At 45.5% G+C, this 16,372-nt stretch overlaps 1 protein-coding gene across 1 annotated transcript in view; it reads left to right on the top strand.

The window, feature by feature from the left end:
- Positions 1-16,372, top strand: part of IPO5 (importin 5) — a 387,223-nt gene that overhangs the window by 182,914 nt on the left and 187,937 nt on the right. The window contains exons 11-13 of the mRNA XM_033948411.1: positions 12,597-12,721; positions 12,828-12,917; positions 13,010-13,183. Of these exons, the coding sequence (XP_033804302.1) occupies positions 12,597-12,721; positions 12,828-12,917; positions 13,010-13,183 (389 nt within the window). The remainder of the gene's footprint in view (positions 1-12,596; positions 12,722-12,827; positions 12,918-13,009; positions 13,184-16,372) is intronic.

The raw sequence follows: 16,372 nt of genomic DNA, 5'->3' as shown, positions 1-16,372 counted from the left end.
TCTAGCCTGTACTGGATCGTGTTGTGATCGCTGTTTCCTAGTGGGGCTAGTACCGGCTCCTCCTTAGCGGGTCCCCCTAGTTCGTTGAGGATTAGGTCAAGAGTGGCATCACCCCGTGTTGGTTCCGTGTCCAGCTGTTCCATGAAACAATCCCTCGTGACCTCCAGGAATTTGGTCTCCCTCATGCAGTTTGAGTGCCCAATACTCCAGTTTATTCCCGGGTAGTTGAAGTCTCCCATCACCACCACACTTCCGCTTTTGCATACCTGCCTCAGTTCAGCCTCCAGATCCTGGTCGATTTCTTCCGTTTGTCCAGGTGGGCGATAGTACAGACCCAATTTTATGTCTGCTCCAGTTCCTCCTGGTAGCTTAACCCATAGTGATTCCAAGTTGTCCGCCCTTACTGTTGTTTCCATTCTGGTTGAAGGTATGGAATCTTTTATATATAGCGCTATTCCTCCACCCTTTTTGTGTGACCTATCTCTCCTGTAGAGTTTGAATCCTGGTAAAGCCACATCCCATTCATTGTCATCAGTCCACCACGTTTCTGTGACTCCAATTATGTCTAGGCCCTTTTTGCTGGCTAGGATTTCCAGCTCTCCCATTTTAGCCCTTAGGCTCCTAGCATTAGTGTATAGGCAAAGTAAGTCTGGTTTGTTCGCCTTTCTTGCTGTTTTTCCTCGTGGTTTGGCGCTCCTGGCCCCCTCATGAGTTGCCAGACCTCAAGCCTCGTCTCGGTCATCCTCCTCCTGTGGTGTGTCTGTTTCGTCCTCAGCCTGTTCCCCTGTTTTTGGTTGTCCCTCTGGATTCCGTTGTTCTCTATTAGTGCTGCTTGCCAGTTTTATTTGTGCACAAGACCCCTGCAATTCTCCCTTAGATCCTTTTTCAAAAAGTTCCCACTCAGACCTGAGCCCTCTTTTACAGTGTCCTTGCTCAATATCTTTGGCCCGGGTCCCCTGCATTGCGTCCTTAGGTTCTTTTTCTAAAAGTTCCCTCTCAGTCTCGATCCCTTTTTTACAATGTCCTTGCTCTATGTCCATGGCCCTGGGCCCCTGTGTTGTATCCTTAGTTCCTTTTCCCAAAAGTTCCCACTCAGTCCCCAGCCCTCTTTTACAATGTCCCTGCTCAGTATCCTTACTTGATACTTTTGTCCGATGTGTCAGATCGACTGTCGGCTTTCCCCTCTTCCTCAGTTTAAAGCCAAATCAATGACGCTCTGGACGTTGCGTGCCAGCATCCTTGTCCCAGTCGTGCTCAGGTGCAGTCCATCTCTCCTGTAAAGCTTATTCTTTCCCAGGAAAGTTGTCCAGTTCCGTGCAAAAAGGAAACCCTCCTCCTCGCACCATCTCCTGAGCCAACCGTTTATTGCTTGTAGTTCGCTCTGCCTCCTTACGTCTGCTCTAGGTACTGGCAGGATCTCTGAGAAGGCTATCTTCCTTGCCCTCAGTTTCAGTTTCCTCCCCAGGATCCTGAACTGATCAGTTAGTGCAGTCCTGTTGTAGTCCCTCCTGCTGACGTCGTTGGTTCCAACATGGATTACTACAGCTGTCTCCTCCGTCTCGGCCCCTTCCAGGATCCTCTCGATTCTGTTGGTGACGTCCTTCGTTCTTGCCCCCGGGAGACATGTCACTAGACGGTCCTCTCTCCCTCCAGCTATGTGACTGTCCACTCCTCTCAGGATTGAGTCTCCCACCACGATAGCAGATCTCCCCTTCCTCAACTGTCTCTCTGGTCTCAGGTCTGTATCGGTGATGCAGTCCTCTATTCCCTCCTCCAGGTTCTGTCGGGTCTCCTCCTCATCTGCCTGTCCAGATTCTCCGCAAGGTCCTACTCCCATGGCGTCTGGTGGATTTTGTCGTCCGTCTGTTAGTTCCCTCCTGATGTGCTTGTGGTCCTGTGCCTCCACCATCCTGCAGGCCTCCTCGATGAACTTCTCGAGTTCCCTAACTTGTTCTGTAATGTGGTCCTCTCTGGCGGTGTCTTCCGTTGCCCAGCACTGCTCCTCTATGGTGCAGAGTCCCTCCAGTTCCTGTACTCGAACCTGCAGTCTCCCAACCTCCTTCTTCAGGCTATCCAGTTCCTGGCATCGACTGCATATGTACGCCCGCCTCCCGGAGGGGAGGTAGTCATACATATGACATTCGATGCAGTATACTGGGTAGCTCTGCTGGGCTCCTACTGCATCCATTTCTTCTATTCTGTTCCTATGTCCCACGGTGCGTATGAGTGGTGCCTGGCGCGCAGCTAGCTGAAAGAGTAGAGAGAGAGAAGAGTGTGAAGAGAAGAAATAGGAGGGAAATGCTGTTGCTGCTTCATAGGGAAGTGGGATGGAAATGCTGCTGCACAGGGAAATGGGGAAAAATGAGAGACAGACAGCGGGAGGAAGGGAGACAGAAAGAAAGAAAGACACGGGGGCAGGGAGAGGGACAGAAAGACAGACAGAGAAAGGGGGCCAGAGAGAGAGAGAGTCAGTGGGAGAGGGAAAGGGGGCTGCTTTGGGGGGAGGGGTGTGCTTGGGGCAAACAGCTTTGCTCTGGGGGGGAAGACAGAAGGGGCCATGGAGATACAGGGAGAGGGAAAGGGGGCTGCTTTGGGGGGAGGGGTGTGCTGGGAGGAGACAGAAGGGGCCATGGAGAGATAGGGAAAGGGGGCTGCTTTGGGGGGAGGTGTGCTGGGGACACACAGCTTTGCTCTGGGGGGAAGACAGAAGAGGGCCATGGAGAGACATTTGGGGGGGAGGTGGGTGCTGGGGGCAGACAGCTTTGCTCGGGGGGAGGGGGAGACAGAAGGATACAGACAGCGGCCAAGGAGAGAGAGATAAAGAAAGAAAGACAGACACATCTATTCTAGCACCCGTTAATGTAACGGGCTTAAAGACTAGTGTATATATATACATAGACCTTCTTTCTCCAAATCTCACAATCTGATTGTTTCCCAGTTTTAATCCAAATTCGTTCTAGGCATCTAATAGAGCATTTCATAACATGAAGCTCTTTATCAAACCTGGCATTTTTGAATTGATGTTTTGGAGCAATATCATCCAGGACAGTAATACTAAATTATACTAGTAGATGTATTAGTTAATCTAGATTGTACTTTGTGGGTTCTTTTGTATTTTTTGATGAAAAATATGCACAGACTACAAACTCATACATTTACCCAGGAAATAGGATGATACCTTTAATATGATGCCAGCAGAATACTCCGCTCACATGGCTTCTGGTTACAGGTGCAGTATTCATGGCAGTGTTTAATCTCCTGTGCTTAGGAAGGGGGCAATAAAAGGTCAGGCCTGCAAAGGTTTGTGACTATCTCCGCAGTGCACAGAGATGGAAAATCAAAGCAAATACCAAAGAAAAGAAGGAGTAAAGCTCCAAAGAAGTTCCTCTCTAAAATACAAGTGCATAATGCAGTTAAACTCCTGCTCTGTCCATCCCAGTTAAGGCTGGACCTGACCAGGATGACCAATCAAATATGCACACACATACAGAATCTGGCCAAAGTAACATGCATGTCTACCGAAAAGAGGAATGTCTCTCCCTTAATTACTAGCTGATAAGGGAGGGTGAAGGTCTCTGGTTGTGGCAGGGGGATTCACACACAAAACAGTGTTAACATGAACATAAGAACATAAGAACTGCCATCTCCGGATCAGACCTTCGGTCCATCAAGTCCGGCGATCCGCACACGCGGAGGCCCCGCCAGGTGTACATCTGGCGTAATTTATAGTCCACCATATCTTTAAATGCCTCTCTTAAGGAGATATGCATCTAGTTTGCTCTTGAAGCCTAGGACGGTCGATTCCGCAATAATCTCCTCTGGGAGGGCATTCCAGGTGTCAACCACTCTCTGAGTGAAGCAGAACTTCCTGACATTAGTCCTGAACCTGTCCCCCCTTAGCTTCATTACATGTCCTCTAGTCCGTGTCAAATTGGACAGTGTAAATAATCTTCTCTGCTCTATTTTGTCGATTCCTTTCAGTATTTTGAAGGTCTCGATCATATCCCCACGCATTCTCCTTTTCTCAAGGGAGAACAATCCTAGTGTTATAAGTCTATCCTCATATTCCAGTCTCTCCATACCCTTCACCAGTTTTGTTGCTCGTCTCTGCACCCTCTCCAGCAGTTTTATATCCTTCTTTAGGTAGGGAGACCAATGTTGGACGCAGTATTCCAAGTGTGGTCTGACCATTGCCCTATAAAGCGGCATTATAACTTTCTCAGATAAAGAAAAGCAGATGTTAGGCTAAAGCTAAAATCTTGGATGCCTAGGGGGTAGCTTCAGGAAAGCCCAATTCACAACTATATAGGTCTAATTTCCACTGATGAGCAGGTTAGTGCTATTCTGTATCATTGTTTTTAGAGAAAATTGGAGATGCACTCATGTACTAGCCTTTTGCTGGTCCTTTAAAAGGTTTTACAACCTGTTCACTTTTTATCTGAATATACATTGTTTTATACTATAATGCATGAATGTGTGGTAAGCTTGGAAGGGTTCTTAGTCTCTAGTGGGCCAAGAAGTGTAATCCACAGAGGAGGAGTTATTGATGCTTAATGTTGTGCATATTCACTGTGGAAACCTTGAAAACCCGATTAGGTTGTGGCTCTCAAGGACCGTTATAGCCCACCCCTGCTTTAGAGGGTGGACTAAAGCACAACATTTGGAGTCTCTGGGGGAGGCTTGACTCTTATTTTTGGAGGTGGTGGAGTTTGAGGGAAAAGGACACAAGATGTCATTTTGTGGGGTATAGAAGTTTGTAATGACTATTTCCATCTTCTGATACTTGCTCATTGTACAGACTTGATTGCATACAATAGCTCATGAGGTATCTCTCTATTGTAGCTGGCTGCAGCTTATATGGCGCTGGATTGACTTATTATATCAGTTTAGATTTGAAGGACCCTTTATGGATAACCTTCTGAATGAACAAAAAGCAAGAAAATTTATACACAGTTGATGTCATTGTTAGCAGATATCAATTTTTTCAGGAAAGCTATGCAAAGCAAAATTTTTAGTCAGTCACAGGCATTCTCATGCTGTTGCTGTCATGTGAGGACTTTTCTCCTCTGTGGCACATATCTAGTATGTTGCATCTCCTCAGGAGTCGGTACATTAGGTGATCAATCCATTCCCATGAACCAGGTATGCAGCACCACAACATTGCCAGTGGAGTACACTGCCCCCTCCAGTTTTTCCTTCTGCAAGTGAACGGTGCAGAGGTGTTTCTGCTCTGCTTAGTTTTTCTTATTTTTGGCTTTAAGTTAATTTTTTTTTTCCTGAGATTTTGGTGCCCTATTTGGGAATTCTTTGCCTGAAAAAGGATGCAGGTTCTGCTGAGCCGGACTGCAGCTCACAGGGCAAACCTTCAGGTGGACCTATAGGGCCAGCCTGCTGTGTTCTACTTCGGGACTTGGGGTCCGTTCCCTTGAGAGACAGCTCTCTTTTTGAAATTGTCAGTGACTTGATCACAGGCTGTGGGCGCCCCGAGTAAGAACATAAGAATTGTCACTGCTGGGTCAGACCAGTGGTCCATCGTGCCCAGCAGTCCGCTCATGTGGCAGCCCTTAGTTCAAAGACCAGTGCCCTGAGTCTAGACTTACCTCTGTACGTTCTGGTTCAGCAGGAACTTGTCTAACTTTGTCTTGAATCCCTGGAGGGTGTTTCCCCCTAAAACAGCCTCCAGAAGAGTGTTCCAGTTTCTACCACTCTCTGGGTGAAAAAGAACTTCCTTACGTTTGTACGGGCTCTATCCCCTTTTAACTCTACCTTAGAGAGGATGAACAACCTGTCTTTATCTACTAAGTCTATTCCCTTTATTATCTTGAATGTTTCGATCATGTCCCCTCTCAGTCTCCTCTTTTCAAGAGAGAAGAGGCCCAGTTTCTCTAATATCTCACTGTACGGCAACTCCTCCAGTCCCTTAACCATTTTAGTCACTCTTCTCTGGACCCTCTCGAGTAATACCGTGTCCTCCTTCATGTACGGTGACCAGTGCTGGACGCAGTATTCCAGGAGAGGGCGTATCATGGCCGGGTACAGCAGCATGATAACCTTTTCTGATCTGTTTGTGATCCCCTTCTTAATCATTCCTATCGCCTTTTTGCTGCCTCGCATTGCACAGACGGCTTTATTGACTTGTCGACCAGTACTCCCAAGTCTCTTTCCTGGGGGGTCTCTCCAAGTACCCCACCAGACATCCTGTATTTGTGTATAAGATTTTTGTTACCGACATGCATCACCTTATACTTATCCATGTTAAACCTCATTTGCCATGTCACAGCCCATTTCTCAAGCGTGTTTATGTCACATTGCAGGTCTTCGCAATCCTTCTGCGTCCTCACTACTCTGAATAACTGCAAATTTAATCGCCTCGCTCGTCGTTCCAATTTCCAGGTCGTTTATAAATATATTGAAGAGCATGGGTTCAAACACCAAACCCTGCAGCACTCCACTCGTGACGCTTTTCCAGTCTGAGTCTTGTCTATTTACCTCCACTCTCTGTTTTCCTATCCGCCAAGTGAGTATTTCACGTGAGTATTTCACCCTTGATTCCATGCCTCCCAATTTTTTGAAGTAGTCGTGCATGCGGGACCTTGTTGAACACCTTCTGAAAATCTAGATATACAATGTCGACCGGGTCACCTTTGTCTATCTGCTTGTTTACTCCCTTGAAGAAGTACAGCAATTTCATCAAGCAAAATCTTTCTTTGCTGAAGTCCTCATCAGATTGTGTCCATCTAGGTGATCAGTGATGCGGTTCTTTATCAGCGCCTCTACCATCTTTCCCGGTACCGAGGTCAGACTCACCGGTCTATAGTTTCCCTATTCTCCCATCGAACCTTTCTTGAAGATCGGCGTAACATCCGCCACTTTCCAGTCTTCCGGAATCCTTCCCGATTTGATCGACAGATTGGCTATTAGTTGGAGCAGTTCAGCTATAGCCTCTTTCAGTTCCTTGATTACCCTCGGATGGATGCCATCCAGTCCCGGGGATTTATCAATTTTAAGCCTATCAATCTGCCTGCATACCTCTACTAGACTGACCATCAACCCTGTCAGTTTCCCATCTTCATTTCCTGCATGTAGCCTGTCAGCTTCTGGTATGTTGTGTATGTCCTCTTTGGTAAATACAGATGCAAAAAATGTGTTTACTTTGTCGGCGATGGCTTTGTCCTCCTTTAGCACTCCCTTTATTCCATGGTCATCCAACTGCCCTACATCTTCCTTCGCAGGTCATTTCCCCTTAATATATCGAAAGAACAGCTTGAAGTTTTTTGCCTCCTTGGCTATTTTTTCCTCTTAGTCTCTTTTGGCCCCTCTTACCGCCTTATGATACCTTCTTTGATGTTGTTTGTGCTTTTTCCAGTATTCGTCCTTTCTTTGATCTTTTCCATTCCTTACATGAAATCAATTTTTATTGACCAAATAAAGGAGAAAACATAGCAAGCAAGGTACAAATCTGTTCAAGAAATACACAATAAACTCCCTCGAATGGCAGGCCTTAAGGCCTGATTGACCCAGGTGGCTCAAACCCTGTCCACAGGTGGGGCCTGAGGTGCCTGGACCAACTGGAATCAGCCCAGTAGCCTTAGGCCTCTCCTGTGGTCCCACCGCGTGAGCGGCCTGCTGGGCAGGATGGACGACTGGTCTGACCCAGCAGCGACATTTCTTATGTTCTTATGTTAGGCACATGGGCCCAACCCAATGCTTTGCTGTGCTCTAGAAACTTCGCACTATTAAGAAATACTTTGATGAAGCTTCATTCCATTTGTTAGTGCAGTCATCCATTTTAAGTATTCTTGATTATTGTAATATCATCTATTTGGGTGCTTTTAAGAAAATTGAGAGTGGTTCAAAACACCGCAGTTTGATTGATTTTTGGATTGAAAAAAATAGGAGCATATTACACCATATTACTTGAAACTTCACTGGCTGCCGATTGAGACCAGAGTTTTGTTTAAGTTTGCTTGTATCTGTTACAAATCTATTTTTGGCTTGTCACTTTGATACCTTGTTTTCCATTTTTCTCTGAACCACCCAAATAAGGTCACACGCAGAGTTTGTTTATTTACATTTCCTTCTGCTAAATTATGTCATTACGAAATATGTCTGGAGAGAACTCTCTCTTTTCAAGCTGCTAAATTGAATGGTTGGTTCAGTAAAATTATGTTAGGATCTTCTTATCTTGATTTTAGAAAATGATTGAAGACCCAACTATTTGAAAAATTTGTATCTTAACTGGTTTTCTCTTTTAAAAATTATATGCTTCTTTTATGTTAATTGCATTTTTACTGTGCGATTGGTTTTTATTTGTTGTTAACTGCTTAGAACTATTCTTTTAAATTGTACTTTTCTTTTAAATCATATTCTCCATTGTAGGATCAGTTCCTATTTATTGTACATTGCTTAGAATTGTATTTTCCTTTTAAATTGTACTCTTCACTGTATGACTAGTTATTATTTGTTGTAAATCGCCTAGAACCATTTTTTGGTTAGGCGGTATATAAAAAATAAAATTATTATTATTATTATTATATGAAGATTTACCTAATACCTTTAAAAGAAGGATATTTTAATATAAGATAATTTTGAACATGACTGTCATGGAGACTTCCCATCAGAATAATTGAATGAGTTAGATCAGTGGTTCCAAACTGTCCTGAGGGCTCCCCAGCCAGTCAGGTTTTAAGGATATCCACAATGAATATTCACGGGAGAGATTTGCATGCAGATGTCTCATGAATATTCATTGTGGATACCCTGAAATCCTGACTGTCTGGGGAGTCCCCAGGACAGGTTTGGGGGAACCACTAAGTTAGACCTTTTGGGCAATTGCTCTCCAATCTTTAAAACACTAACAACAAAGTTTTAAAAAATTATATGAACTTTTAAAGACAACCAATGCACGGAAACCAACAAGGGGGAGACACAATCAAACTTAGCTTTATGGAAAATCATTCTAGCAGCCATGTTCTGAATCAATTGCAATCTAGCCAATTGTTTCTCAGTTATTCCAGCATATACAGAGTTGCAGTAATCCATCTGCAATTAGAATAAATGATTGTACAAGTATTTTAAAATGATTAGGAAGAGAATGAGACTGAACCAATCGTCGCTATTTCAGTTACATTAACAGTGACATAAATTGGTAGTCTCAGAAGATGGGTAGTAGGAACATTCAACAAGTCATCCTCTCCCTTTTGGAGGTAGTCTCTGTAACACAGTACTTTGAAGTATTTTACCAGGCTGATATGAGTTAACTATATAACTGTTGCTACTTTCCCGGGGGGAAAAATGGACTGTGCGTAGTGTTGGACACTTTGGAATTTTTCAGAATCTAAATTTGCTAGAAACATTGAGAGAATAACTGAGAGTTAAAAAATCCTCCATGTACATAAGGCATATGGGGGGAATCCTTTTTAGCCTACTTTCTGAAAGGAAAGCAGGCTTATAAGAGCACTTTTTCTGTATAACTAATTTTGGAGTTTCAAGTTTTATTAGGATTTTATATACCGTTTATCAAGGTTATCTAAGCGGTTTTACAATCAGGTACTCAAGCATTTTCCCTATCTGTCCTGGTGGGCTCACAATCTATCTAACGTACCTGGGTCTATGGAGGATTAAGTGACTTGCCCAGGGTCAAAAGGAGCAGCGCAGGGTTTGAATCCACAACCCCAGGGTGCTGAGGCTGTAGCTTCAACCACCCTATACACACCAGATTTTCTGTACATGGGGAATTTTGAGATGGGAGTGGGATGTTTTTCACCCATATTTTTGTATTCTGTGAATACAGAAAAAAAGCACACAGGGCCTCCAAATTCCAGGCAATCAAATTTAAGATTAATTAATGGACCCGACACAGGCTGCGTTTCAGCATACCTGTCTGCTTCATAGGTCAGTCAGTGAGTTGGTTGATAAACCAATAAAACCATCCAACATGAGATATTACCAATATTCCGAATTCAGATGAAAATCACTAAAAATGATGAGGTACATTTATAGTCCCTCAGGCCCTGATTCTGCAAAGTGCTCCCGATTGTAGGCAGCTGTAGGCATCCTACAGCTGTCTAATCAACCAATCAGGAGGCACTTTTTCTAAAAAAAAAAAAAAATGCTCCCTAGGCAGGCCGCCTATATTGAAGGCGCCTCCAGGGAGCCTAGAGAGGCTCGCAAGCCCGCCTAAGCTCACCTAAGGCTAGGTGGTAGCCTCAAGCGAACCTAGGCGGCCCTACGTGTCTGCCTAGCAGAACGGGAGATGCTTACAATGTAGGATAGCAAAATGCTGGCCTACATGGTAAGTAGAGGCAGCCACTGTACCTAATCTCAGCAAGGATCTCCCTGCCGTGATTAGTATAGTGGTCGCGGCTACTGCTGCAAGTCTCCCCTCCCCCCAGCGATCGCGGCTGGAGGGTGCCCAACCCCTCCTGCTGACCCCCCCAACGGCCCTCCTGAAGAGCGCGGCAGGAGGGTACCCAACCCCTCCTGCCGACCCCCCCAATGGCCCTCCCGACAATCGCGGCAGGAGGGTACCCAACTCCTCCTGCCGACCCACCCAATGGCCCTCCTGACAATTGCAGCAGGAGGAAACCCAACCCCTCCTGCCGGCCCCCCTAAGATCGCCAGCAGGCGGCTGCCCAACCCCTCCTGCCACCCCCCCCCAACAGCTCCCCATTAGATCGCCGGCAGGAGGGTGCCCTACTCCTCCCAACGAACCCTCCCACCCCGGAAACCACCTCCCCTTAGTCTTACTTTCCAAGTTGGACTGGACGGCTCCTCGCACGTCCAGCCAACAGGCCCGCCTCCGTCCAAATGAGGCGGGCCCGCCTCTCCCCTGCCCAACCCACAGGATCCTAGGGCCTCATTGGTCCAGGCACCTAAGGCCCCTCCTGCTATAGGAGGGGCCTTATGCGCTTGGGCCAATCAGGCACTAGGATCCTGTGGGTTAGGCAGGGGCGGGGCAGGCCTGCCTCATTTGGACAGAGGCAGGCCTGCTGTCCGGAGGTGTGAGGAGCCGTCCAGTCCAACTTGGAAAGTAAGACTATGAGGGGTTCGTTGGGGGGGGTCCGGCAGGAGGGGTTGGGCATCCTCCTCCTGGCGATCTTAGAGGGGGGGCCGTCAGGAGGAGTTGGGCACCCTCCTGCCAGCGATCTTAGGGGGGGCTGGCAGGAGGGGTTGGGTACCCTTTTGCCGCGATTGTTGGGGGGGGGTCAGCAGGAGGAGTTGGGTACCTTCCTGCCGCGATCTTTGGGGGGGCGGGTTTTGTCGGCAGGAAGGGCTGAGTACCTTCCTGCCAGCGATCGTCCGGGGGGGGGGCAGGTTATGTCAGCAGGAATGGTTGAGCACCTTCCTGCCGGCAATCTTAGGGGGGGGCTTTGGGGGGGTCCGGTAGGAGGAGTTGGGCACCCCCCTGCCGGCGATCTTCGGGGGGGCCGTTAGGTCCGGGGAGGGGGGTTGGGCATGTTAAACCCGATTCTGTAACTGGCGTCTGCAACAGAATCGGGTTAACTTTGGGCAGGTGTAGTCCCAATTCTGTATAGAGCACCCAGACCGGCGTCCTATACAGAATCCGGGCCTCAGTGTCCACTCCACACCAAAACTAAGATCACATACATGCATGCATGCTACCATGTGCACGATCTCAGTTTTGGTGCAACACGTACACTGAGGGACTACAGATGCACCACATATTTTCATGATTTCCATTTGAATTCACAATATTGGTAAGTTTTGTTGGATATTTATTGGTAAGTTCTCATGTTGGATGGTTTTATTGGTTTATCAACCAACTCACTAACTGACCCATGAAGCAGGAGGGTATGCTGAAACACAGCCTAGGTCAGGTACATCAATTAATCTAAGTTTGATTGTCTGAACTTGGAGGCCCTGTGTGCTTTTTTGGATGGTTGGATGGTTTTATTAGTTTATCAACTAACTCACTGATTGACCCATAATACAAGTGGGTACACTGAAACACGGTATTATTGTTCCTTGTGTGCCTTGTATTTTGGTTACTCCTCTGCTTTTCACTCAGTACTGTAGATATACAAATGTGCATATACCAAAAAATAGGCTCCTTTAACTCCCTGTGAAACTTTTTGTTTTAATAAGGATTTTTTTAGGATATTTTTTCAAGGAACATTTTGTTAACTTGTTCTGCGATTTCATTCAGTTATAATGGCAACTAAAATAATACACAGAATATATGAAACATTGATTTGTAAATAACTATTCATACTTTTGAATGATAAAGTAAATATTCCATGTAAACTAGAACACCACCTCTTCCATATTAGATAAAAGTTTATGTAGGTACTGTACCCCAGTGTTTCTCAACTTGGTCCTGGAGTACCTCCTTGGCAGTCAGATTTTCAGGATATCTACAGTGAATATGCATAAACTTGATTTGCATACACTGCCCCCATTATTTGCAAATTTCTTTCATGCACATTCATTGTGGATATCCTGAAAACCTTACTGCCAAGGGAGTACTCCAGGATCAAGTTGAGAAATGCTGCCCTACCCCACTTACTTTGGATTGTTTGCAATCTTTAATGTGGTATCTGCTGGCTGCCTACCATTTTCATTATGCTTTACAGCTGAGTGGAAGTATAGATATGCTGGCCTAATGGCCTTGTCTGCCATTGGAGAAGGCTGCCATCAGCAAATGGAAGGGATTCTAAATGAGATAGTGAACTTTGTCCTACTTTTCCTTCAAGATCCTGTAAGTTTATTTGGTCTCCTTTGTTTGGTTTTACTTTAAATACTTGGTTCTTTAAAACCTGTTTTAACCGTAAATAATCTGAACATCACAAAATTTGGTCTTTCAGCATTCAAGAGTGAGATATGCAGCCTGCAATGCCATTGGGCAAATGGCTACTGATTTTGCTCCAGGATTTCAAAAGAAATTTCACGAGAAGGCAAGTAACAAACTACTAGTTATGAGTGATATGAGGAACATTATACTTTGCATTAGGACTTAGCTTTATTGTTTGCTCATTCTGTTTCACAGGTCATTGGAGCACTTTTGCAGACCATGGAGGACCAGGCCAATCCACGGGTCCAAGCTCATGCAGCTGCTGCACTCATCAACTTTACTGAAGACTGTCCCAAATCTCTTCTCATCCCGTACCTGGATAATTTGGTTAAACATCTCCATTCCATTATGGTGGTAAAACTGCAGGAGGTACAGTGGTGTTCATGTGATGTGATAATATTATATATCAGTAGCAGGAATAACTGCTGCAATTATCTTAACATATGAAGTCATCCCTTCTGCTTCCCTGAGCTCAATCTAAACTGGCAGTGATACTTGTGGAGGCAGATGAGTACGGAAATACCTTCTACACTCTGTATGACGCATTCAATCATTTCTTGAGAATCTGTTTTTTGCCATCATTGCTAGACTTTCTGGCTGTGTTTCAGGCTTTTGTGTAGATGTTCACATTAACTTATATCCCATGCACTGTGATTCACGTTTTGTGAAAAAGTGCAGGCGGACCTTAGGAAATTGGAAGATCAGGCATCCAAATAGCAGATGAAATTTAATGTGGACAAATGCAAAGTGATGCACATTGGGAAGAATAACCTGAATCTCAGTTACGGGATGCTAGGGTCTACCTTAGGGATTAGCGCCCAAAAAAAGGATCTGTGTGTCGTCGTAGACAATACGATAAAACCTTCCATCCAATGTGCGGCAGCGGCCAAAAAAGCAAAGAGGATACTAGGAATTATTTAAAATGAGATGGTTAACAAGACTAAGAATGTTATAATGTCCCTGTATCGCTCCATGGTGCGACCTCATCTGGAGTATTGCATTCAGTTCTGGTTTCCTTATCTCAAGAAAGATATAGTGGTGCTAGAAAAGGTACAAAGAAGAGCGAGCAAGATGGTAAAGGGGATGGAACTCCTCTCGTATGAGGAAAGACTAAAACGATTAGGGCTCTTCAGCTTGGAAAAGAGACGGCTGAGGGGAGATATGATTGAAGTCTACAAAATCCTGAGTGAAGTAGAACGGGTACAAGTGGATCGATTTTTCACTTGGTCAAAAATTACAAAGACTAGGGGACACTCGATAAAGTTACAGGGAAATACTTTTAAAACCAATAGGAGAAAATTTTTTTCACTCAGAGAATAGTTAAGCTCTAGAATGCCTTGCCAGAGGATGTGGTAAGAGCGGATAGCGTAGCTGGTTTTAAGAAAGGTTTGGACAAATTCCTGGGGGAAAAGTCCATAGTCTGTTATTGAGAAAGACATGGGGGAAACCACTGCTTGCCCTGTATCGGTAGCATGAAATATTGCTATTCCTTGAGTTTGGCCAGGTACTAGTGACCTAGATTGGCCACCCTGAGAATGGGCTACTGGGCTTGATGGACCATTGATCTGACCCAGTAAGGCTGTTCTTATGGCGATATATGGATTTAGTTAAGGGAAATCTTGCTTCACCAGTCTACTGCATTTCTTTGAAGGGGTGATTGAACATATGGATAAAAGTGAGCTGATTGATATTGTGTACAGTAGATTCTCAGTTAACCGGCAACCATGGGGATTGATAGATAAATGTAATTTCTGGTTGCTTGAGAGTTACTATTAAAAATAGGCCTAACTAATACTATACCTAACGTGACCATTTATTTTTTCCAGCAAAATGGGACATCTATTAATTTTCAGTCCTGTCCCCATTCCCACCCTAGCCCCCCCCCCCAATCCTGCCTTAGCCCTCCCAGCCCTGCCCCCAATTTCTTCCATTCATTTTTCATGTACACACAATATATTATTAATTTATAATGGTAAACATAACATTTAAAAAAAAAAACACCACAAAGCACACTACGCAGAGAAAATGTTAATTATCATTTGAGTTTCAGGGTTTTTTCAAAGATGTCAAGGCAGATGACTTTAAAATATGCAATGTCACCTCAGTAACCATAGAAAAATAGACAAATATAGTGCAAAATATGGTTTATAGTCAGTCGCGCGCCGACAATCGAACACTGACAATTCGGCGCAAGACACCAGCGCACTGTGGAAAAACTTAGTTTTAAAGAGCTCCGAAGCGGTGCGTGAGTGGGGAACCCTCCCCCCACTTTACTGCATAGTGTTCGCGCTGCTGTTGGGGGGAGGTTTGGGGGGTTGGAACCCTCCATTATAGAGAAAATGGAACTTTTTCTGATTTTTTTTGGCAGCGTGAACACTATGTAGTAAAGTGGGCGGGTTCCTCCCTACACCACCCGTTGGAGATCTTTAAAACTAAGCTTTTCCATGGCGCGCTTGTGTCTTGCGCCAAATTGTCGGCACGCTGGTGTCTGGCGCGCGATTGTCCCATCACCCAAAATATAGACAGAAGATATAAATTCTCAAAACTGACACATTTTGATCACTAAGTTGAAAATAAAATCATTTTTCCTACCTTTGTTGTCCATCTCTCTCCTTCCTTTTCTCCCTTTTTGTGGTTTATCTCCTCTTCTCTCCTTCTCTTTCCTCCTATTGTCTACCATGGTCTGGCATCTCTGTCCTCCCCTTTCCTGTCCCAGAGGTCTGGCATCTTTCTATTTTCCCTCTCCATCTCCTCGGTCCAGGATTTCTCTATCCCCCTCCCCCCCCAATAAGCTCTCCCCATCCCCCATGCCCAATCTAGAACTTTGTAATTAATTCCCCCCCCCCCCAGCCCTACATTGTACTTTTTTTTTTTTTTAACCCACTTAGTACAGGCCCAGCATGTTCTCACTTCTTTCCTGTCCGGTCCGATGTCTCTTTACCTTCCATCAAGCTGAAAACACTACAGGTCTCGGCAGTGATTCAGTGACGTTGCCCACGGCTCCCCTTCCTGCTTTCTGTTTGCCATGGTCCACCCAGGCAGAAACAGGAAGTTGCATCATCAGACACGAAAAGCAGGAGGGGGAGCCAGGGCAAGATTAATTTGTCGAGGGCCCCTAGGTAAACAAGTACACTGGGCCCCCTGCCCCACCCCACCCCACTATGCGCTCAGGCGGAAACAGGAAGCTGCATCAGAGGGAAGCTTTGGGCAAGTAGCACCGCTTGCAAAATTAAAGTTCCCGTTACCTTTCTTACCCACGTTGCTTGCATGTTTTACTTTCTGTCGATTGGGAGGTGGTGCGTTGCCGATCGGGGTGGAGGCCTGCATTGCCGATCGATGCTGGAGGGGCCCATCGCCATTTGGAAAAAACAATGTTGATGCCCTCCTTCATCGGGCCCCCCTGACCATTTCGGACCCTAGGCACGTGCCTACTGGGCCTATTGGTTAATCCTGCGGGCAATGTAATTGAATCACTACCGAGGCCGGCAGTGTTTTCAGCTTGACAGAAGGTAAAGGGACATCAGACAGGACAGGAGAGAAGGGCCGTGAGAAGGGGAA

The sequence above is a fragment of the Geotrypetes seraphini genome, chromosome 6, assembly GCF_902459505.1.
Source record: "Geotrypetes seraphini chromosome 6, aGeoSer1.1, whole genome shotgun sequence".
In the NCBI taxonomy this organism is placed as follows: Eukaryota; Metazoa; Chordata; class Amphibia; order Gymnophiona; family Dermophiidae; genus Geotrypetes; species Geotrypetes seraphini.
This window is presented reverse-complemented; position numbering and strand designations above follow the sequence as displayed.